The sequence below is a fragment of the Cryptomeria japonica genome, chromosome 7 (assembly GCF_030272615.1).
Source record: "Cryptomeria japonica chromosome 7, Sugi_1.0, whole genome shotgun sequence".
NCBI classification, from domain to species: Eukaryota; Viridiplantae; Streptophyta; class Pinopsida; order Cupressales; family Cupressaceae; genus Cryptomeria; species Cryptomeria japonica.
The window spans coordinates 471,083,042-471,108,698 of NC_081411.1; the positions used below are offsets into that span (position 1 = coordinate 471,083,042).

A 25,657-nucleotide genomic window follows, 5' to 3' on the forward strand; every position below is an offset into this window, starting at 1 on the left:
ATTGGATGTGAGATCCAAAAAAGGAACTTAGACCAAGACTCTAGAAATTCAAAGAAAGAAGTCCCTAAAAGAGACCCTATATCGCCAAGGAGCTTGCTTGGTGACAAATGAGTCGATTTGGCTAAAAAGAGGGGCCCACTACGTGCACTTATATGGCTACACCATGCTCTATGTCTAAGAATAGATCTTTTTAGAAAATTGGATCAAAAGCTCTGCATGGAGACTACAGCCAATTAGATCGACTGGGAAGGATTAATGTTGTTTGTTGACATTGAGCTGAAGTCAGGGCAAGAGGTGTAATAGGGGTCCTGTGGCATGAGTAGGCAAGTGGTCATGATGATCTTGGAGCGATTGAGTGAGGGGTAGCAAGAGAGTAGTTGGAGGTATGGAGGTGCCTATCTCTAGGATTGAGAAAAGGTTCTCAAAACTGGTGGAGTTGCTCAAGAAAAAAAGAATGGGAGTGATGATCTATGTTTTGACTTTTGAAATGCTTTAATGTTTTTGGGTTTTGAAGCTGTTTTGATGCCAAAAGTTATGTCAACTAATATGGAAAGTGAATCTGATCTAAGCATGCAAAAGAAAATATTTTTTTTATATTTTTGTCCAAATATAGTGAATGCAACCAAAATGGATGCAAACCAAGGATGTAAGTCTTTCCTATATAAATGTTCCCTATATACTACATAGCTCTTTACGGCAATGCAGGGTATCAAAGTGAGCATGAAAGAGGTGCTAGACTGCTGTTGTATAACATGAAAGCGATAGGATAAGCCTGAGGTATATAGGATCTTCAAAGGCCAAATATGGTTTCAAATAAGCCTAGTAGAGTGAGGCTAGCAAAGAGAGTTTCGGCAAGCAATCAGTGAGGTCAATCCAAGATTTTCAATGCTCTTAGGGGTTGCTATGTCTGAGGGGCAAGCACAGACTGATACGGGTGACTTGGAATTGATGAAAAGAGGGCTGAAATGATGGAAATCAAGCTCAAAGTGTAATGCCCCCTACTAGGTTTAGGTCAGTTTTAACCACAATTAATCTATTTCAATATACTTATGACTTAAACTAGATTAATTAGGTAACAATTCCATCTTGACATGAATCAATCAGTGATATTCCATAGTTCAACTGATTTATCAAATATTAAATTGTTCATTCACTATACTAGGTAATTAATTTTCTCATTCATAATTCTAAATGCAAATGTCCATTTTTATTACTGCTTCAACTTTAAGGACGGAGACAATGGTCTTTGTTACTAAAGCGCTTGGATACCACAATACAATAGGTTCCCTCAAGGTTTACAGGTTTCTGATTCCCACCCTATCTTGGGACTTAAACTATTGCTTGGATTTAGACTATCCCTCTTTAGAAACATCTCAATTCCCAACTTCTTAAACATTAACAGTAGTAACAAGAATTATTAAATATAAACATATTTTTCTTACTGTTTATTATCTTATGAACTCTTGTTGGTTTACAATCTAATGTCGTTATTTGTCTTTTTAAAACTATATATATATATATATACCTTATTCTGATATGAACATATAAACAAATAAATAAATGAATTAAATACTATTACCAATGATTTATGTATTTGCTAATAACCTATTATATAAATTATAATACTACCACTGCTTAAAACAATTTTAGTTATTTATTATATTTAGGGGCTGGCAATGGCAGACAGAACTGGCCATGTCAAATCTGGTCTACCACTGTCATAAAATTATGTATTGCCATATTAAATATTTCAGTCTAAGTTAATATTATTATTCAAATTCTGTATAAAGACATTATCAGGCTTCATATATTACACATACTTATTAAGCACATTCTATGCATACCACCAATAACAAGGATGTTGCTGTCGGTAAACTTTATGACAGTTCTGGATTAGTCATCTTGTCTCCCTTATTCTCCCCCCGTCAAACTCACATGCTGATTCTTCCTTATATAACTTCCTCCGTTAGGAGTTGCGACTCTTCAATTAATGAAGAGTTGTGTCTTCATCAAATCGCTACCCCTTTAAGTTAATAAAGCATCGCGTCTTTTTGAATTAAGATTATTCTGACAGTGCTAATGATCATTTTTCTTACCTCAATCGCTTCCAGGATAATAATCGCTGATTTAATGTTTTCGATGTCTTTTTTCATAGCAATCGGTTTGCTTATCATAATCGCAATTAGCTATTTCTAATCGTTGTCTTATTTGTGATTATGACTTATCATTGGATTAGTCGACTTCTTCCTAAGATGATTCATTTCGGTCAGCTGTTGTTTGGTTTATACCTTAATCATGATGTGAGTCGATATTTGTTTGATTAATCGAACTTCCTCTTTGGCGATGGATTAGTAGCCTGTACTAATTTTGGTATTGCATTATTTGCTGCATCTCTATTTTGTATGTGGATATATACATGTGCTCATATCCATATATATATATAATAAATATTAATGAACATTAATAAAATATTAATAATATTAATTAATAAATATTGAGAATATTATTAAATTATTAATCATAAATTTTAATAAATAAATAAATATCTAATAATTTCAAATAATTATTCGTTGATAAATATTATACTAAATAATAATAATTGTTTCATTGATGCTATATATATGTAACGATCAAGGAGGGGACATGACATCAAGAGAGGATGTGCAGGCTCCTCTAATGCAATGCAAACCTAGGACAGTGGGGTTTGAAGGGAGAAAAAAGAAGCAAATGCCACAAAACACCTATAACAACACACACAAAACAAATACGAAAAAAAGCATATTAGAGCATAAACACACTAATTCTATACTAAAATAAGGCAAACAAACAATAAGACTACTAAACTGTTGATTTTCATGATCAGATTAACAATAATGAGCAGGAAATAATAATGCAGTCGCAAGAATCAAAGCACACAAATAGAAAGGGCACACAACACAAGTTTACCCTGGGAAAACCTCCCTCTTGGAGGTGAAAAACCCGGCAACAAGATCCAAGTTTATATTAGACAATATCAGCATACAACTTTGCTTACTGCACTTGAAGCAACATATAAATAAGAACAACAGAATGAAGATTCCAAACTAGGGCACAAGGAATAGCTTGATAGACTTATCTGCACTATCAAGATTTGCTGTTTGCTGTCATGCAGATCATTCACAAAGCATAGGAGTGAATTTGCTAACTGTGGATATGATTCGCTGCCACTGAGACAATTCGTTGTTCCTAGGAATGAATCGCTGACACAAGGAGATAGTTCGCTGCTCTTTGAAGGTTGATTCACATAAGGCTAGCAATGAATTAAAAATGAATGTCTATTGTGTAGAATGAATCTTGTTTATATACAAGATTCATGTTCAAGTCTTCTAAGTCGGCCTTAACCAATTCTCTTTATTTTACATATTTTACTTTGCACGTTGGCACCCAATTTGGGGCCTACATAACTTGCAATTTGAGCCACGTTACCTTTTGGACCCAACCCTATTGCTTACACATTACATTTGGGCCCAGCCCTATAGACATCAATTGCTTAATCTACACGTTACATGGGAATAGGACCCAGTTGAGTCTCCACGTTACATCAAGAAGAAGAACCCAGTTGAGTCTCCACGTTACATCAAGAAGAAGGGCCCAGTCCTATAAGGATTCGAATCCTTACTTATTTTCCTCACTAAGTTACAATAAACTAACACTCCCTCTTAACTAGGGAGGAAAATAAATACATAACCATATTCACATGGACAATCCCATGGCATGAATAATTACAATGTTTAAGATTAGGGCCCAGCCCTAATAGTACAATCAATACACAATTCGTGATTTGATCACGCAATTATATTACAATGAACCTTTACATGATCTTCTCTTGCAGTCCCTGCAGAGGATGAAACCAACGCTTCATAACTTTACACTACATGTAACACCATGATCTTTCATCATGCACATCCATAGAGGATGACAAAGACCTTTCCATATGCAGACCTGCAATAATTAATACTCAAAGATATATATAACCATACAACATAAATCATGCACAACCGTAGAGGATACATAAGCTTCTTCATTGAGAAGAACAACCTGTCACCTTGCACACCGTAGAGGGTGAACTCACCTTGCACTCCGTAGAGGGTGAGAAATAACCGCCACCTTGCACTCAGCAGAGGGTGGAAAGAACTGCCACCTTGCACTCCGCAGAGGGTGGAGAGAACTGCCACCTTGCACTCTGTAGAGGGTGGAGAGAACTGCCACCTTGCACTCCGCAGAGGGTGGATGATACGCCTAGTGTATCATAGAATATAACTAGAACACTTGTTAGTTTCAAAATAAAGGAAAACATTTGCAATAATCAAGTTACACATTTATCAATTTCATCATTAGAGCAATAGAACACAATGATTAGAAACCAGCAATAAGATTCTACTGAGATAAAGAGTATTTTAAAGATGTCATAGGACTCCCTCTAAAACCCTATCTAGAAGATAAATCCACAACAAATTTCTGACTTAAAGTTGGAACGAAACTTAAATCTAAAACAGAATTTAACTTAAGGATGGATCAACAAACCAATAGATCAAAAGAGGAAATCTTCACGATTGTGAGGATTTGATACTTCATTTATGTTTGCATCTTCTTGCTCATCTTGAATTTGACAGTCCCTTGCAAAGTGGCCACGCTTGTTGCATCGGATGTGGGATAAGTCTCTTGGTCTTTTCTTTGAAGGAGGGGTAGGAAAGCTGAAATCTCTATTTCTCTTGAAATCATTTTTCTTCCAATGGCTGCCTTCCTTCTTAGCCAAGAGGACATGTTGCTCATCATAAGGTTCTTAATTTTTCCTTTCGCAGCCAACCGAGACTCTTCTTGAATGCAATCTCCCATTAATTGATCAAACTTAGGAAGCTCAACTCTGGCACAGATTCCCTGAACAAATGGTTCCCAAGAGGGAGGAAGACCATTTAGGGCAGTCATAGATAAGTCACTGTCTTCAATGCTCTTCCCAACGGTGGCAAGTTGATCTCTCAGCTTAGAGATTCTCATGAAGTAAGCAGCAACAGGTTCTTCTTTCTCTAATTTGATGTAGGAGAGTTGATTCCTTAAGGCAAGGATGCAGCTGGTATTGTTGACTTCGTACATCTTTTCCAATGTAGAGAACATCTCCTTGGCGGACTTCTTCATGGAGATGGATGGCACCAAATGATTTTTGACGGAGATTATCCTTTGAGCTTGGAAGTCTTTCTTCTTCCAATCTTCTTTCTCACTTGCACCGTCAGGTTCCTTAGCATTCTTGCTAACATAACATATTCAGCAAGATCATTCAATGCCATCATTATCTTGACCTTCCAAGAAGAGAAATTTGTGTGACCTTCCAACCTATCTTCAAACTTGATATAAGAAGCCATGGGGACTAAAATTTTGAACAGCAGGTTAGAAGGAAGCACAAATCTGATAACAGTCTCTATACAAACCTAGGGCTCTGATACCATGTTGATTTTCGTGATCAGATTAACAATAATGAGCAGGAAATAATAATGCAGTCACAAGAATCAAAGCACACAAATAGAAAGGTCACACAACACAAGTTTACCCTAGGAAAACCTCCCTCTTGGAGGTGAAAAACCCAGCAACAAGATCCAAGTTTATATCAGATAATATCAGCATACAACTTTGCTTACTGCACTTGAAGCAACATATAAATAAGAACAGCAGAATGAAGATTCCAAACTAGGGCACAAGGAATAGCTTGATAGACTTATCTGCACTATCAAGATTTGCTGTTTGCTGTCATGCAGATCATTCACAGAGCATAGGAGTGAATTTGCTGACTGTGGATATGATTCGCTGCCACTGAGACAATTCGCTGTTCCTAGGAATGAATCGCTGACACAAGGAGATAGTACGCTGCTCTTTGAAGGCTGATTCACATAAGGCTAGCAATGAATTAAAAATGAATGTCTATTGTGTAGAATGAATCTTGCTTATATACAAGATTCATGTTCAAGTCTTATAAGTCGGCCTTAACCAATTCTCTTTATTTTACATATTTTACTTTGCACTTTGGCGCCCAATTTGGGGCCTACATAACTTGCAATTTGAGCCACGTTACCTTTTGGACCCAGCCCTATTGCTTGTCCACACGTTACATTTGGGCCCAGCCCTATAGACATCAATTGCTTAATCTACACATTACATGGGAATAGGACCCAGCTGAGTCTCCACTTTACATCAAGAAGAAGGGCCCAGCTGAGTCTCCACGTTACATCAAGAAGAAGGGCCCAGCCCTATAAGGATTCGAATCCTTATTTATTTTCCTCACTAAGTTACAATAAACTAACAAAACAACACCAAAAGCAGCATAAAACATCATAATATGCTGAACAAAGTACTAAATAAAGAAGTAAATATTTGCAAGTAGGGATCATGAACCTTAGTAAAGTGTCTGTAAGTACCCATTTTCGCATGTTGCTATATGGGCTAACATTTTGGTCTTTATCACTTTTTATCAATAATGGGGAAAATGGCTCTAATGTGCCATTAAAAATATATGTTGAGATGATGATAGATTGTCAAGAATGTAAGGTAGGGTGGGTAATAGGTTAGATCTATTATGGATCATCATGGCCCATAGTTGGAGTTAGTGGCTCTCCTAGGGATTCTTCCCCTATGATTCTTGCAAACAAGTAAATGTACCATCTCCCCTTCAATCCTTTTGAGCCAAAAATTTTGGCAAAAGGAAATGACATGCCATGTATCAATCCCATTATCTCCACCCAATAGACACTACAAGATCATTCCAAGGATGCTTTTAGCATCTAGGGGTCACAAACAGACCATATATCCTGATTTGAGGGATTGCCATATATGTACTTTGTTGTGCACTATATGTACTTTGTTGCCATATATGTATGTAGAGCGTCCAGAATGTATTGCTACAATGAATAGAGCAGCAATGGTGTGGGCTAGCAGTACATAGTTTAAAGGTAGGCAATGATGGATAGGCTCATGATAATGGCATCATTGGATAGGTCATGCATACAACTACTTATACATCATAGATAGAGTTTGACTAAGTTGGGCTTCCTTTTCATAACAGAACTGTCAGTTTTGATACCTTATCATCTACAACTCCTTAGAGGCCTTCGTGAAGGCTCTCTTTGTCCATTCAGTACTAGTACTAGACAAATCCAACCTAGAATGCAAGGTTATAGCGCTGGAGCTTATTTTGACGAAGAAACAATTGATTCCTTTAGTTATCAGTAGAGTTGCCAAAATTTGTGCTTCCGACATGTAATTGGATGTCCACACCATAATACCAAAAAATGCCAAAAAAGTGAATAACTGTGTTTAATATGTAATTGCCACCAAAACTGTATGGTACATACTCCCCGTGCTTGAGTAATTCATTATACCAGTCAAAACTGGGTCAATGTGGGTCAAACTGTGAATAAAAGACAGGTAGTTGAAAAAAACATGTTTTATAATCATATAATTCAAAACACTGCTGGCTTTTTCAGTCAGTCCATGGGTTTTTGCCTATAAAACCATCTACCTTGTTTATTTGACTTTTTTGCAGTTTTAGGTAGGAGGTAAATAGAGTTTGAGTATTTTAGCATCTTTTAAATAGAGTTTGAGTATTTTAGCATCTTTTAAATAGAGTTTGGGTTTTTTGCCTTGTTTATTTGACATTTTTGCACTTTTAGTTAAGGTAAATAGAGTTTGAGTATTTAGCATCTTTTAATTTGCCTTTTTTTTTCCTTGTTTTAAACCAATGTAAGAGAATTCCATTTATACTTTTTGGGTTGTCGTATTGTTGCTTTGTATGTATAATGTGACTATGTCCCAGAGTGCTCCTATGAGTAGTAGTACTGAATGGACAAAGAGAGCCTTCACAAAGGCCTCTAAGGAGTTGTAGATGATAAGGTATCAAAACTGACAGTTCTGTTATGAAAAGGAAGCCCAACTTAGTCAAACTCTATCTATGATGTATAAGTAGTTGTATGCATGACCTATCCAATGATGCCATTATCACAAGCCTATCCATCATTGCCTACCTTTAACCTATTTACTACTAGCCCACACCATTGCTGCTCTATTCATTGTAGCAATACATTCTGGTCGCTCTACATACATATATGATTAGTTCTAAAATGTGATAGTGATATCTCTATTACACAATCCATTTGGTGTGCGCTATCTGACACACAACATTAATCAGTCTATCTTGACACTTATTCATGGATCCTAAAATATGACTCAATTGTTATATGAAAGCTTGGGGTTTGAATGGTAGGTGTTAGTATGGTTTATGAGGTTGGAGGTGTTACAAGGTGAGAGAAGGGATTTATGGTGTTTGAAATTCCATGTTGGGCAAAGCCATTGCTTGTAGTAGATAGGCTATCGTGAAACCATTGTGACAAGGATTAATTTGTTGGGTGGTTGTGAAATTTTTTGTGGTGGTCATAGAATTGCCACAATGGTTACACATCTATCCTGTGATTTTTCCATACTAGGTGAAACCTTTAGAATTTGAAGGCAAAAATGTTGGTCCACAAAACATAAAGCTACAAGAGGTTCAATAACACACTAACAATGGTCAACACGAGGATTTTGGGGCCACAAATTACTTAAGTAGTTGTCCAATTGCTTTTCTTAGTGCACAACAAAGTACATATATGGCAATCCCTCAAATCAGGATATATGGTCTGTTTGTGACCCCTAGATGCTAAAAGCATCCTTGGAATGATCTTGTAGTGCCTACTGGGTGGAGATAATGGGATTGATACATGGCATGCCATTTCCTTTTGCTGAAATTTTTGGCTCAAAAGGGTTGAAGGGGAGATGGTACATTTACTTGTTTGCAAGAATCATAGGGGAAGAATCCCTAGGAGAGCCACTAACTCCAACTATGGGCCATGTATGTGTTGGCATATGTGCAGAGTTTAATGACATGATGGGATTGTATGTTGTCATTGATGTCAATATGCTCAAGTGAACCGGTATGAATGTCAATATGCTGAAATGAACTTGTATGATGGTATGAACCGGTATATGCGAAAAGGTGAACCGGTATGTTGGAATGTGAACCGGTATATGCAAAGTTTGTATCGGGGTTTCATTTGATATGACTACCGGTTGGTAGTCTCAGCTTCAGGGTTTCTGGTTGATGCATTCCAAGTCTGTGTAATTCGACCAACGACATCTTGTGATGAGTTAGCATTGAAATGAAGATTAGATCGTGTTGCCACGTCAGCCTTGTGCTCGTGAAGAATTTCCTTGAGGATCTTGCATGAAGAAGATTGATTCTATCTACCTCGGGAATGTGCAAAATCTTAAGTAAACGGTGGAGAGCGCGTGATGGGTTATCAGCTTCCAAAAGCGGTGAAGAACGAACGATGGAGAACGTCTTGAGATTTGTTCAAGATTGTTTTACTCTATGTAATGTGTTTGAACGATCAGGATTGGATGGACTGTATTGTTAACCTAGATGCTTAGGGTTTTAGGTTTTAGCTACTGACCTAATTGTTGTCTATAAGGTCGATGATGATTTTCATTTGAGATTGTTGGCAAATGAATGTATGTGAGGTGATTCTTGTCAAACCGAAGAAGTGAGTAGAGATTTGCAGAGTGTGATTGCAGATGTAAAGGAACTTGTTGTGACCTTTTTCACACATCGCCCCATTGCAAATGGGGACCCTCTCTTTTCCTGCTTTCTAGGGTTTTTGTTAGTGTCCCATGGCCTTTCGCTTCATTTTTGCCAAGCCTTGCTCAGTTTTGAACGGTTCAAGTCCTAGAGGTTGAAAGCTAGTTTTTGCAAGCCAAGTGATACCAGAGTCCGGATGCTGTCAAAGTGCCTAGAAAGGCCAAAGGACGAAGATCGCAATTGATTTGGACGAATTTGGACAACTTTCTATTTTTAGAAAGTTTTCTTTTTTGCTCTTTCCTATTTTTTAGGAAGTTTGGTTTTTGGCATTTTCAGCCCGATCCCCGGTATGGCTATTTTTAGAAAGTTTTCCCTATTTTTTAGGGATGTCTGCTTTTTGCTTTTTCGGAATGGGAACCTAGGGTTTGCACTGACACCACTGACCAGCTTCGACCGGGACTCAAGAATTCCAAGTTTTGACCTAAAAAGCCAAATCCCTAGATTTTAGGGATCATACTGCTTTTTGCTTTTTTAGGATGCAAATCTAGGGTTTGCACTTACACCACTGACCAGTTTCGACCGGAACTAAAAAATTCCAAGTTTTGACCTAAAAAGCCAAATCCCTAGATTTTAGGGGGCGTGATGCCTCAGATGATCCACCTAGGCATGGATTTCAAATTTCAAGTTAATCTGGTTAAATTTGATTAAGCTGTGAAATTTTGAATTTTTTCTAAGAAATTTGGCTAAGTCTGGAATGTCATCCCGATCCTGAAATTTGACTAAGTTTGGAAAATTGGAGAATCCTCAAAAAACTAGATTTTGCATTATTAGTCCTAGAGGTCGGAAACCACTCTCAAACATCCTGACAATATATATGAAATATAACTTAAAGTATAAGAAAGAGAAAAGACATATTGAAATACCACTTATACTTCATATATTGAAATGTTATATTTCATATATAGTCCGCCCTCTTGAGAGCCTCCAAAAGTCCGCCTTGAGGAGAGAGCTCTAAACTCCGCCCCATGATGGAGAGGTGCTCAAAGTCCGCCATGTTGAGAGGGAACACCAAAGTCCGCCATGCATGAGGAAGACCTTCAAAGTCTGCCTTGGTTGAGGTCACCCAGAAGTCCGCCATGTTGAGAGGGAACACCAAAGTCCGCCATGCATGAGGAAGACCTTCAAAGTCCGCCTTGGTTGAGGTCACCCAGAAGTCTGCCCAAGGAGAACACCATCCAAAACTCCGCCCATGGTGCTGGTCATCCAAAACTCCGCCCATGGTGCTGGTCATCCAAAACTCCGCCCAAGGTGCTGCTGAGTGAATGGTGGCCAACACTTGAAACTCCGCCCTATCCTACCGTGTTGGTGGCCAACCCTCCAAAGTCCGCCATAGGTTAGGAAGACTAAGGGGAGGGAAGTCTAAACTCCGCCATATCTTTGGTGCCACCTCTAAAGTCCGCCCTACCCTAGCAAAATGATGGAGAGGTCTAGAAGTCCGCCCATGAGGAGAATCCTTAGAAGTCCGCCCTACCCTAGCACCAAGCTAGAGGACTCACCAAAGTCCGCTCTAGGAAAAGGTAACACCAAAGTCCGCCCTATAACTTGTGGAGTGGGGAAAGAAAGTGTGGGAGCCTCATCAAAAGTCCGCCTTAGAAGGAAGGCATGTGAAGTTGAAGACCCTCTAAACTCCGCCTTGAAGAGCAAAGGTCTAGAAGTCCGCCCATGTTGGAGATGTCTAGAAGTCCGCCCATGTTGGAGATGTCTTAGAAGTCCGCCTAGGGGGTGTGTTCCAAAGTCTGCCCTATGCCTTAGCCAAAAATTCGCCTTGATTGAGCTTTGTTCCAAAGTCCGCCCTCCATGTTGAAGGGACCCTTGAAAAACTCCGCCCAAGGAAGTAGATGCTAAGTATGATGATGAAGAGCCTTATGAAAACTCCGCCCTAGGCCTTCAAATGTTGAAGAAGTAACACCAAAGTCCGCCTTGGTCCGCCTTGGTGGAGGTAGCATCAAAACTCCGCCCTATCCAAAAGGAGATGATAGAGAGCTTCTAGAAGTCCGCCATGCTAGTTGAAGACCAGCAAAAGTCCGCCATGTCCTGGGAAGATGCCCTCAAACTTGGCCTTGACTTAACCATGACTAAGCTAGAGGAATGTCCAAAGTCTGCTATGCTTGAAGGAGAAGTCTTCAAACTTTGCCCAAGATGCTAAGTATGATGTTGAAGAACCTTCTCAAACTCCGCCATGCCTTGGAGAGGTAAGGAAAGTCCGCCCAAGTTTGAGGAAGATGAAGGTAAGCCTCCAAAAGTCCGCCTACACATAAAAGTCAAACAAAATCAACAAAAATACAAGTGATGTCATGAAAATCCTCCAAGATTTTGAACTTAAATCCAAAATAGAAAGTTTTCAAAAGGAGAATATTGGAAGATTGATAAGGATTTCGAACTTAAATCCAAAATGGAAAGTTTTTTTAAAGAGAATATTGGAAGATTAATAAATATTTCGAACTTATAGCCAAATTGGAAACTTTTGGAAGATATTTTCTTCGAATTTGGAAACATGACAACACTTTCCAAAAGAATGAAGTTAAAATTGGAAACATGATTTGGAAGATTTTAAGGGTTTCTGATTGAGGATTTAACTTTATTTACAAATACTTCGTTGTAAACTTCATTTCTACACCAAGAAGTTCGAAAATATTAAGGAGAGCATAGTAAAATACTTTCAGTTTGGAGTTCATCTGGAGAAAGTTTTGGATATTGCTGGATGTTGGATAAACTTTTTTGACAAAAGTTTCACAGATTTTTGGAGAAAGACAACCAGTATAAGGACGAATTATTGAATCTCTCCTGAATTTTTGAGGGTGAAATTAAATTCATGATGCAGATTTATGTATTTTTTGAGTTTTTCCAGAGTTTGAGAAATGATTTTTATTGAATTTGTTTGAATTTCTAAGGGAGGAAAATCATTTTTTTTGGCTAAGTACAAGAAATTTTCGGAGTTATAACACTTGGTGTTGGATTGTAATCACAGTTATCTTGAAGGTTGGAGAATTCACATATGAAAATCCCATTCTCATGGCTAAGTATGAAAATGAAGTGAAATTTTCCAAACACTTGGCATTCGCAGCCTCGATTTTCTTTAATCCAAGATAGATTTCTAACTTACTTTCCTTTGGTTTTACAGGTCGCAGGAGGAAATAGAAGTGGGATCATCATAGAGATTGCAGTTGGAGTTTCAAGCCAAACGAAAGATTGAGGACAAGTTCACAGGCAAGGTTCATCCGGGCGTGAAGATAGCCAAAATTTGGCTAAGTATGGGAAATGTTTCACAAAGAAAATTCCAATTTCCTCAATTATGATGAAGGCATGTCAGGGTATCGAGAAGAAGGACATGATCACAACGAATGCCTGAACAGCTTGATCCCATCATTTCATATTTGCAAGGGGTTATCTAGAGCTTTTACCCTCCTCCCACGCAACATAAATTGGCAATTGAAGGCAGGATCATCACAGAAAGCACAAATGGAGTTTCGAGCCAAATTCAGAATTGAAGATGGGACCACAAGCAAGGTTCGTCCGAGTATAGAGAGGGCCAAAATTTGGCTAAGTATGAGAAAAACTTCACGAGGGGATTTCTTCTCCAAATTCGAGGCACTTGAAAGAATCTCAAGGCATCAAGAAAGAAAAGTTCTCAGACTTGATGAAAATATGGAAAAGTCAGATAAACTTCCAACTTCTTGAAGGATTTCATCTCCTGAAGGAATTAAAAAAGACAAGCTCCCAAACAGAATCAAATGGCGACAAGAAGGAATCAAATTTCCATACTTAGAGGATTTCTTGACACAAATTGGAGAATTCAAGAAAGACATCCAACACGTTGAGGTGGCGCCTCGTCATTTTCCAGCCAATCAAATCGCTCCAAGTCAGCATGTCCAGGTTCGATGAACCTGACTTATCCAGAAGCTTCTAGAAGGGCACACTTCACAATGCAACAACCTTCTATTTTCATTGATGGTTCATATTTAGCAAGAAGGACAAGTGTCCCAAATGTAATTGGTCGAGGGTAGTTAGTTTTGGGAAACCCTAATTAGGGTTTATAGCTTTCAATTTGGGCTCTTGATCACTGTTTGATCTCGGTCATTCATTTATTCTTGAAAACTATATAAGGCTACCTCCTCTCATTTGGAGAGTGTGAGATTTTTGATGTATTGTTGCTTAAGGTCATTTCCAGATAATATATTGCATGTGCGCTGCTTTGTAATCTCTATTATTTGAATGATTTGCATGGTTTCAATTGCCTCAACACTTAGTTAGAATTAATTTAGATTTACTTTCGTTGTTGTTAACTTGAATGAAGGATTTGATAAGTATCAATTGATTGTGTATCTCCACTCATAATTTTGGTAAATGGATGATTTCCACTCTACCGTGCAAAGTTAGTCTGAGCCCATCCCCTGTGCATTCCAACATCTCGATCATAAGCACAACCCATTGAAGATTGCACCGGCCTTGTGTAGTTGTCCCTAGTGTGGCGAAGTAAGGTTTGGTTTCTCGAGAGCACCCAATTGATACCGTCTCTAGAATTCGTAGGATTAGATTAGCCTTCTCAAACCCTATCCCTTTTTCCCTTTCTTTTGAAAGTCTAAATCCCAGAAAATTCCCCCAAAAAAGAAGAGCCTAAAATTGCTAAATCCATCTAAGTCTAGCAGTTCAAGATACTTGTTAAAAGTAAGTCCCCCTTGAAATTTCAGCATACACTACCCAAGAAGCTATTCCACTAAAGTCGCTTGTTCACACGTATAGACCTTGGAATCAGTAGTGATTTTTCAGGAGAGGATGGAATGCCTTCGGGTATCCTATCCTGATGTTTGGTAGATGATAAAACAGACACCAACAGAATTGAAGCAGATCGGCCTTGGCATTAAGTGCTGTTATCAGATCAGTGTATTACCTGTTGACTTCTAACCATTTCAGCAGATGGAAAATCCCTTTACCGGGTAGCTTTAACAGGCTTTTTGTAAATTCTTTAATAGGGTGACTCAAAATCATTGAGTTCTTTAAATCCTCTGACAAGATAACCTTTAACAGGGTTTTAACCTCTAACCGAGTATTTAGCCATCCCTTAACCGGGTGATCCCTAGCAGGATCGGTTCCTAGCAGAACCTGGTGTAAAGTCTTTAACCGGACTAGGCTCCTAATAGAGCGAACTTCAGAAGAGTTCAAGAACAACTTGTGGGTATTCATCCCCACCGTGGTTTTTCCCAGTTGGGTTTCCACGTGAAAAATCAGTGTGTTATGTGTGATGCTTTTTCATGTGATGTTTTAGTATTTTCTGTTAAGTGGTAATGCAAGCTGATCCAATGGTCATTGTATTTCTGATGTTTTACTTGCTTAAGCATATGGGTGAAGTTGAGATGAGATGTGAGGTCTGAAGATGATCTAGATGAACCGGTTTATGTCTTTTACAGTCATATTGTGTGTTACCGGTAGTGCCTTGATTTAGATTGGTGATAATGTTTACCAGTTAGTGCAGTCTTTGCAATTTAAGGTTGTTGGAGAAGTTTTTGTCTATACTCTTTCACCCCCCCCCCCACCCCCCCCCCTCTCAGTATCTGTTGGTTATTTACTGTTCATCATTATTCATCAGTATGATCCATAATAGATCTAACCTATTACCCACCTGTTGACGTGTATTTTGTACACAACCAAACACAGAATAAAATACCTAAGTATCTTATCCTCTCTTGAACAAAGTTCCCGACTGCTGAAGATCTCGCGAAAAGGATCAGTCGGAGTAAGTCCAAGGTTCTTTGCTGTAGGATCTCTACGTGTGGATAAGCTCTCTGTGGTATGATGTGATTTGCTGGAATCACAAGGGGACTTACACTTGACGACCTAAACGTCTGATTTGCTGGAATCACAAGTCCTACTAACTAACCGGAAGACAAACAAATGGCAAAAGATGCAAGGTTCAGGAAGTTTATTCTACTACCTAGAATGCGAGAAGATGGATGAATGACTAGGTGGAGTCCTACTGGGCTGGGTTTCACCATCAGGCTGAACAATTCAACACCAACTCAATGCGATCTTCTAAGGGATGCTTCCAATATGTTTAAATCGTACACCATCTGACAATGATCACCATTCAAGAAAATGCATGAAACAATAGACGTGTAACGACTTATGATTAACCTCATTTGTTCCAATTGACCACGCAAGGCGCACTTACCATCAGCAAGAGGCTAGTGGTTTGGATTAGACGGATTCCACACAGGTGCATTCAACAATTTCCTTCATTCGATCTAATCATCTACCATCTAGAATTGAATATTCAACAAGAAACCATGCATATTGCAAGAAACGACACACTTCACCATTACTTCAATGAAAATGGAGTTTATTTACAATCAATGGCAACAATTTCTTGCCTTGTCCTCCTATTCTACTCTAATTGCTATTCTATCAACTGACTACTCACCTTCTAACTATTGACTAACTATTCCTATTTTCTCTAACTCTCTCTATTAGACTTTACAAATGAAGAGCCGAGGTTTATATAGTGCCCATAATACAATTCAATGGCTTAGATCAATTTGAGATCAATGGCCAAGATTCTACAATGAAAACCCTAATTAGGGTTTGTTACAACAAACTCAATTCTGACCAATGAAATAATTGTATTAATTGGACACATGTCTTCTTTGGAAAATTCGACCAATGGATAGCTGGGGTAGGTACATAGAAGTTTGTGCCACCTCCCATGAGTTAGGTACATTGAATCTGGACATGTTGAGGTGGACCAAACCGACTGAAGAAGTGATGACTGGGATGCCACCTCGTCTGACACTTGGTTGATGCCAATTTGATGTTGCTAAGAAGCTAGCTTTAATTAACTCTTCTGAAACTATCTGCTTCTTCAACGAACCCTTGCTCTAACTTCTTTTGTCTTTGATGTGCAGGATGATAATGTACCTCGCCTTGGAATGCTGGATTGGAAGAAGTTATTCCTGATAATGCTTGACCGAAGAAGGCCGTCCTTGTCGATGCTAGACTGGAGAATAGATGGAGAAGGTCATCCTTGTCCTTGCTTGATCTTCTTTGATGAAAGTCTGCTAAGTAATAGATCCTCCGGCTTTGGGTGGTTATTTGAAACCTACACAAAAACTTCAAAATTATTCTTTGAGCATAACACCTTAAAGCATGAAAGTTAAGGCCTTTCAAGGGTATAACTTAAGATATTAATTTAAAAATAAAAATAAAAATGATAAATCAAGAATTATACATTTTCAAATTAATTATGAATGGAAATTGGATTTTCAAGACTTAGATTTTACAAAATTGCTATAAAATCACAATAAGTCTTGAATAAGAAAAAAAATGATTCTTCATACCTCCTCCTTGAATGCATAACTATAAAACCTTGGAAAATGATGAAAGAAGACCGGATTTTGCTGGACAAGGGTTGAATTGTGGTCTTCCTTTGGATGAATTATGCTTCCATTAGCCTCCAAAAGGCCTCACCTTCCACTAGCTTCTCCAAAATCTGGAAATTCGCCTTCAAATACCTTCCAAAATCTGGAAATTATCCTCCAACTTGCTCAATTTCGCACCTCCAAATATGCTCTTCAAGTTCGCATTTAGAACAATGAATGAATGATTTGCAACTTGAAACAATGCCCCCCTATTATATAGAGCGCTCACCTCCTTTCCTCCAAGGCCGACTTGGCAAAAGGGATAAAAAAATAAATAAAAACTCTTTAAAAAGGTGGCCGACTTGCCTATAAAGGCAAAATAATGCCTTTGAGCGCTCATTAACAAATTTTAATTCAAAAAATTAATTTTAGATGCCTCCAAGATGTCCCTTTTGATTATTTCAAGGTCAAAAATTAATTTATTAAATTGCCAATGCCTTTAATTTAATGCGAATTTAATCTTTTCAAATGCTTCAAAGTTAGCAATTTTGGGGGATTTGAGGAATATCAAAGTTTGATTAAGGCCACAATGAAGATTGACAATAATTTCGCCCTGGACCCTCAGCAAGGGTCAGGAGTGATTTTCCAAATTAGGCCTTGAATATCCAATTTTTGCAAATCCAAAATATCACCAAGGCACTCCAAATGGCATCTTTTACTGGAGTTCGGGCTTGATTTCACTTGAATTTTGGAAGAAAAGTGCATTTAGGATTTTTTTTGCTTTGGACCCTCAGCAAGGGTCAGGAGCGATTTTTCAAATTTGTGCTTACTCCTTCATCAACTTTTCATGAATCCACCCTTCAAGGCTAGGCAAAGGTCTTCTTCTTTCACTCCATCCAAGCTTGGTTCGTTCTTGCAAGGCAAAATAGGGGATTTTCAAATTTTCGCCCTGGACCCTCAGCAAGGGTCAGGAGCGATTTTTCTTCCCTGGCTTAGAATCATCAAGTTTTGGAAGCAAATCCTCATTCATCATGTTTTTGAAGGCCATTTCTACCTTGGTATAACCTTGCCTTAGCACAAACTTGAAAGGAAATTGTTGGTTTTATGATTTTCGCCTTGGACCCTCAACAAGGGTCAGGAGCGAATTTTGCAATCTAGACTCAAAATGTTTCATTTTTCACCTTGAAACCTCTTCGACATTCCAATTCAACCAACACTAAGCAAAAAACATCTCCCACAAGATTTTCGCCCTAGACCCTCAGCAAGGGTCAGGAGCGAATTTTAAAAATCCTTCACTTTTTCAAGTTGACACTTTCTCAGGTGGGTAAAGGGAGATGTCCTTGTTTCATCTATGTCCAAAACTTGACTTTTTTCATTGCAAGATGAGAGCTATTCAAAATTTCGCCCTGGACCCTCAGCAAGGGTCAGGAGCAAATTTACCTTTGTTGCCCAAAATTCATCATCTTTAATGCTTTCCAACTTTTCAAAGGCAATAAGAATGTCCAAGCTTCCCTCCAAGGTACCCTGCACATCACAATTTAGCCAAAATTAGTGAAAAATAAGCTCCAATAAGATTTTCGCTCTGGACCCTCAGCAAGGGTCAAGAGCGAAATTCACAATCTAGGCTAAACTGCTCAATCTTTTAGTTTCAAACCACTTCACAGGGCGAGGTAAGATCATTTTCAAGGCCAGGAACAAGGTTTCAAGCTCATACAAGGTGGCAAATGAAGTTTATAATGAATTTCGCTCTGGACCCTCAGCAAGGGTCAGGAGCGAAATTCCTAATCTTGGCCAAAATCCATCATTTTTTTCAAGGTTTTCAATCAATTCCAAAGTCCAAACAAAATGCTTTGCAAATCAAAATTTGGTCAAATAAGGCAAGGAATGGGTCCTAGATTGATTTTCGCCTTGGACCCTCAGCAAGGGTCAGGAGCGAGATTCGCTTTGGACCTCCTGAGAGGGTCAGGAGCGAAATTTGCTTTGGACCTCCTAAGAGGGTCAGGAGCGAAATTCGCTTTGGACCCTCAGGAAGGGTCAGGAGCGAAACTTGACTTTTTGAACTCTCCGTCAGGAATATTTTATGGAATATAACATTTAAGTATAAGTTAAGTTATATTCCATATATACTTTCAGGATGTTTGAGAGTGGTTTCAGACCTCCAGGAGCTATATTGCAAAATCTAGTTTTTGGAGGATTTTCAGTTTCCAGACTTAGTCAAATTTCAGGATCAGGACATTCCAGACTTAGCCAAATTTCAGGATCAGGACTTTCCGGACTTCATTTCAGGATCAGGACATTCCAGACTCCATCACTTATCAACTTGACCTAACTCAAGCAGAACCTGCTATCCAGGTGATCTCCCTGGCGACACCACTCAAAATGCAAAGGCTAACAGACAAAACCCTAAACACCTAGAAAACAAACCCTAAGAAGGAAAAAGCAGGGGTCCCCATTTGCAATGGGGCGATGTGTGAAATGGTCACAACACCACCCTACCTTACATTCTTGACAATCTATCATCATCTCAACATATATTTTTAATGGCACATTAGTGCCATTTTCCCCATTATTGATAAAAAGTGATAAAGACCAAAATGTTAGCCCATATAGCAACATGCAAAAATGGGTACTTAAAGACACTTTATTAAGGTTCATGATCCCTACTTGCAAAGAGGGGTTTGGGAGACACTTGCATTTTATTTTTCACTACTCTAGTATGGCTTGCCTAGGTTTGGTTAAGTCACGTATTGGGTCCCTTCGCCCTTGGAGCTTCAAGTGTGCCTTGCTTGAGGGCTATTTGGGCTGAATTTGTTAGTAAGCTCATCACTATGGTTTTGGCAATGGTGCTTAGGGGTTGGCTCTTGTGCATCTTTTTGCTTGATTTATTTGACCCTTTTGTGTTGGTCTTGATTGAGGTGGAGAAAGGTAAAGGTTTGAAGGAATGAATGTGGGTATCGTGTTCATTGGGCTATATTAAGGTCATTAGTAGGATGCCAAAGCATTTTATTAGAATTTGAGATTGGTAGTTAAAATTTGATGGTAACTCACAGTAAGGGTCGTCTAGAAGTGTCTAAGTTCGATGTCTCTATCATATTGGGATGGTGATGACCTGGTTTGAGAAAAACAATGGAAGGAGATTTTTCATTGTGTTGAATTCCTTGGCTTGGATCTATAATTGGATGGTGCCTTCTTTGTGTCCTCAAATGAGAAATTACCTTAGGTGGTTGTGATGGATGTTGTGGGTGGGGTGTTGACCTCGCTATCAGGGTAGGAGGCTGGGGTGTTTGATTTGAATGCTAGTTCACCTCTTCCTTGAGGTTTTTGTATGTTTATTTCCAATGATCTAGGGTGATGATTTGGCGAAGGTTTTTTTCTGTTTCTTTTTTACTACATGCACTTGTTTTGCTAGTTTTTAGTTAGTTATATTTGTAACTATTATGTGATTTACTTGGGCAAGGGTCCCCTATAGACCCCACAGCGTATTATCAACTCTAAAAAGTTGAAATATAATAAATTGTTTTGAATATTCTTAAGTTAGATGTTTTGTTTTGAAATTAAGATTGAATGAAGGTGATGGTGTAAAGTTTAAGACTGGCTGTATAATACACAACATGGGGGCCAAGTGTGAGGGATTCACAATTGAAGAAGTGGAATATTATCATTCTTTTTCTTCTTTGTACTTCTTAGGAAATAGTAACAAAGATTCAAAAACTTACAAAAGTTTTTAAAAGAATTTTTTTGGAAAGCTTAATTGTGATTTAAAAAATGTTCTGGGGATGCTAGAGCATCTTTGGATGCCTCCTATAGAGGGGGATGTCCCTAAGGATGCTTCTTACTCTGCAAGGCTCTCTTGAGGATGGCCTTGTAAGTGGTACCTAGAGGGATGGTGGGATGGGGATGAAACCACCCGCTATCATCCCTGCCCTAGGTTCAGCCTTTCGACAACATTGATTTGATTGTAGTTTCAAATTTCTCTTTGGACAACGATTTGTCTCCTTGGATGGTGATTTGGATTCACTCCTTTTTATCTGGACAGCGACTTGTGTCCCTCCAAATGGTTAGGTAGTGTGCCATTTCTTAGGGTTTGTTCACTCTATGTATCCTCTCCAAGGGCGTCATAGCTTTAATATCAAATATTGGAAGAGAAAAGGCATGTATACTTGTATTTATTATTGAATATGAAGCTGCATCTGTTGTTGTACCTTACATTGTAATTTACTTTTTATGCATAACTAATGCAGTATACATGTGTAAATGATAAATGCCTTTGTATAAATTGCAGTCATACATTAGTCTAACATAGCCTAGGGTTTCATTTTTGTCAAAGATACAGATGACTTGCTCATGGCCTTGTCCATTGGTGCATATCAACCCAGCTTGTTGGATGCGGTATTGTTACCCAAATTTAACACTTTATCATGTCTCTTGGTGGACTTGACATTGGATTCTGCTTTGAAATTGCATTTTCTTGTACTGCTTGAACTTGCCGTCTCTGATATATTTTGACTTCTATGAACTTGATTTTTTTTTGTTTCGATCGTGCCATTAATAGGTATTCTTGAAAACTTGAGTTCTATTTCCTATTTTATTATTTGGTGTAACTTGTTAGATGAGACAGTAATGATGAAAATTGAATGCATGTCATAAGGTAGGCAACTGTTCAAATATCAAGTCCAGGGTTAACAAGGCCATTGTTCATTTATGCATTCCTGACCTAGTGTTTATGTTTTGTTTTCTTATCGTTTACTATTTGTCCCATGGTAGTTTTTCTTTGTATTGACTTTAGAATTTTACTTTTCCCCCATTTGGAAATAAATCAACTTGTCTCTTTGTGTTGTGGATGCAGGTTGTTGAACTCACTAAGTTCGATTATAGGCTTGCAAACAAGTTGGACACTGAATTTCAGAAATTGCGTTGTAAAGTGAATTATCATGCGTTACGGTTTACAAAGTCTATTTCAGAAACAGGCCAGGAATTGATTGACAGAATGCGAAAGAGGAGCAGGCGTTTCCTTGCTCTTCACTTAAGGTTATTTGAATGTCCTTTTAGGTTTTAAATATCTAAATATTACTCTGATTATTTTGGGGCCAAGGTAGTTTATTCTTTATGAACTAATATATCTAGATTTAATGGTTTTCGTTTTTTAATTGAGATAATATTTTTTCTGCATTCCTGAAAAGGATTTTAATTCTACGAGCTACATGTTTTATAGGTTTGAACCTGACATGCTTGCATTTTCTGGATGCTACTATGGTGGAGAAGACAAAGAAAGGAAAGAGTTGGGTGCCATACGTAAACGGTGGAAAACCCTGCATGTAAGGCTTTGAGCTGCTGCTCTTTGTTTAGATCAGATTAAATACTTTCTTACAATCCATTTTAGTATGCATGTTGCATTAAACCAAACTTACTGATCAGCTATATTTACTAACTGATATAGCTAAGCAGTCCCGAGAAAGCACGTAGACATGGGAAATGCCCTCTCACTCCTCAAGAAGTGGGGTTGATGCTGAGGGCATTGGGTTTTGGAAGTGACGTACACCTTTATGTGGCATCTGGTGAAGTGTATGGAGGAGAAGAGACATTGGCACCTTTGAAAGCTCTGTTTCCAAATTTCTACACAAAAGATACTTTGGCGAGCAAGGAGGAGCTAGAACCATTCTCATCATATTCCTCTCGTATGGCTGCTCTTGATTATATTGTTTGTGATCAAAGTGATGTATTTGTGACAAACAATAATGGCAACATGGCAAGAATGTTGGCAGGACGGAGGTGTGGATATTATTTTATATATGAGTTAATTTGTGTATTGCTATAATTTGCTTAACACTGAAAAGAGCTGTGGTAATTGCAGGCGTTACATTGGACACAAGCCTACCATTCGTCCCAATGCCAAAAAGCTGTACTTGTTATTTTTGAATCGACATAACATGAGTTGGGATGACTTTGCGCTTAAGGTGCGTGCATACCAGAAAGGCTTCGTGGGGGAACCCAATGAAGCTAGGCCTGGAAGAGGTGAATTTCATGAATATCCTTATTCTTGTATCTGTGACCGTCGGGATGCAAAGAAGACTGTCATAAACATAAAAAATCAGAGCAAGTCCAATTCAGCAAAAGCTGGGGATCTGAGGGAACAAACTATGGAAGGTGGCAGAGCAAATGAGTCAGTTGATTATGATGCTGAAGGGATTGAAATGGACGAGTCTGAAGAAAGCTCACTTATCCATCAAGAAGCAGAAAATGATGATTACACTCATTTTACAAGGACAGATGAACCTGAATTAGAAGAGATACTATCAGACTGATGAGTTTGAGGCTGGTCTTTTTTCCCCAATATAAAGCATTCCTGTCTGATGTAAGTTATCTGAGATAGGATGTTCAACAAATTTGCAGTCCTCTTCATTATCCAATGAAAGATATTGCTACTGCCATAGATAAGCTGCCACAACTGATGTATTTTATCTCCTGTATCATTTCAATGTCATATTTTGTGAGCTTATCATTATTGTAAGCATTTATTCTAAGGTGATAATGTATGGAGGAAATACACAGCTGTAGAGAGATGTTTTTGCAAGTTGTTGATCTCTTGGAGTGGGTTTTTCTTGTATTGATTAGTAGGCGCCTGAAATGAAGATTACCTCATTGCATTGATTGTTTTCTTATGGAATTCTACTATTTTCTTGTTTATCTTGATATAGTGTATTTTGATTTTGTAGACTGACTTTTTGTAAGTCATCATTCCATCAGTAAGTTGCAAGGAGGGTCTGATACAAGCCTGCTATTTATATGTAATAACCAAGCTATTTAGGTTAGTCATCATTCCATAAGTAAGTTGCAAGGAGGGTCTGGTACAAGCCTGCTATTTGTATGAAATAACCAAGTGTTATTTAGTACTTAAACAAAAAAAATATGTGCAGATGGTATCGTGTCACTTATCATAAGGCATTAAGCCTAAGCTTAAATCAGAATTCATACTTGCTACAAGTCCACTACGAACACATACACCATAAACTATTATCGAAGTCAACAAAAATTCTGGATATTTCTGGACTAGAAAAGTTATCTAAGAATCAACAGAAACTAGCAAAGCCAACCATAACCAACTGCAGGGTGTTATTCCAGCTCCAGGTGGAGTTCCTGGCCATTTCCCCAGCTCCAGAAATAATGAGGTTGTGTCAAGAATTGGCTGATGTACAGTGCTTTCAAGGGTCGTGTCTTCAGCATAACTAGCTAACACTAAACTCCCCAAGTTTAAGGTTGAGACATGATATTCCAGCAAGAATTTCTGTCAAAATAGGATGCTAAGTTTGAGTTGCTAACAAGCTATATGAGATTTATTTCATTTCGAAGAGGTAGGCACAATGCCTTGCATTTCATTGATAAGTTGGAAATCAGAGACATTGAGTTAAAACCTGGCTTTCAGCTTTCGTCATTCACACACGCTCTAATCTATTTAGGAAAAAATGTTTGTTAGATTTGATGTCCTTAAACAACCCGAGAACTTAAGTAGACAAAAAACTTCGTTATGGGAAATCTTTGGGCCAACACATGGGACTACCATAGAAACTGCTTCTTAAAAGAGCGTAGACCAAAGTGTAATGACATCACAAACCATAATATGCTTCAGTTCCCAAGCTTTCTGAATGCTCTTAATCATAGATATCCAAGTTATCTTCACTTGGGCAATGGGTAGATTGTACAAGTCTAGCTGTCTCCAAAAATCATTTCCACAAGGAGCTGCTGGCAAAAAATGCTTACTCGTGAGGAATTTTCTAGCCATATTTCTTGCAAGAGCTTTGATGATCCATTTGGTGCAAAACAGTCCCTTGTAACAAAAATGTAGAATGCTTGTGCCATCTTAGTGCTTGTACTGACAGAGGATTCTTGAGATGCAACATGAAACCTCTATCTTCATGAGGCCAGGCTCAAAGAAAATCTTATCAATTTCTTGAATTTATTGTGCCATTGAAAGAGTCCAACAAGAAGAGTAATTTGCACGGATGGTAATGAGAACCTTAATCATAATTGGAAAACTTAAAAGAAAGAGATACCTAGGTGTGGTGATTATATAGATCCCTTTTCAACTGTGTCCGTTTTCAAAGGCAAGGGAGGACTCACAGGCAAAGGGTTATTTAATAACTTATCTTCAATGTATCAACCTAGACTTTGCAGTGGGCAAACTTCATCTAAATGAGTTTTCTGACATTGTACAATAGAATCTAAAGGCTTTCTCGGCATATGAAGTGTTTAATAGCATGGGGAGCAAATATTCTACATTTTACTAAAGTTACTAACGAGTCATCGACTAAGTGGCCATTTAACAAATGGGCTGTAGCTGGTTTTGGCAAAGGAAGTATCCAAAGGCTTTTAAAGAAATGACATAGCAAAGAGTTAGGTGACACCCATGTTTAATAGATTGACATATGACAAAGCTCAAGAATTTTTGTCCATTCATGATCATACAAGTAAACTCCTTAACAAACAATGGGCAATATTTACGAAGCAAATATCAAATCCTAGAGATTGAAGTAAGAGCCAAGATAAAGTTCAACCCAACCATAGGTAATTTATCAGTTGGTTTTTCAGAATATTGAGCCCATTACATGACCTCTAGGAC

The 25,657-nt window shown here is 38.2% G+C and overlaps 1 protein-coding gene across 1 annotated transcript in view; it reads left to right on the forward strand.

Moving 5' to 3' along the window:
* The window catches only part of LOC131065726 (protein ROOT HAIR SPECIFIC 17), a 59,315-nt gene extending 35,626 nt beyond the window's left edge, over positions 1-23,689 (forward strand). The window contains exons 7-10 of the mRNA XM_058000332.2: positions 21,890-22,071; positions 22,256-22,358; positions 22,481-22,812; positions 22,895-23,689. Coding sequence (XP_057856315.2) covers positions 21,890-22,071; positions 22,256-22,358; positions 22,481-22,812; positions 22,895-23,345 — 1,068 coding nt within the window. The 3' untranslated portion in view covers positions 23,346-23,689. The remainder of the gene's footprint in view (positions 1-21,889; positions 22,072-22,255; positions 22,359-22,480; positions 22,813-22,894) is intronic.
* The last annotated feature ends 1,968 nt before the right edge of the window (positions 23,690-25,657 follow it).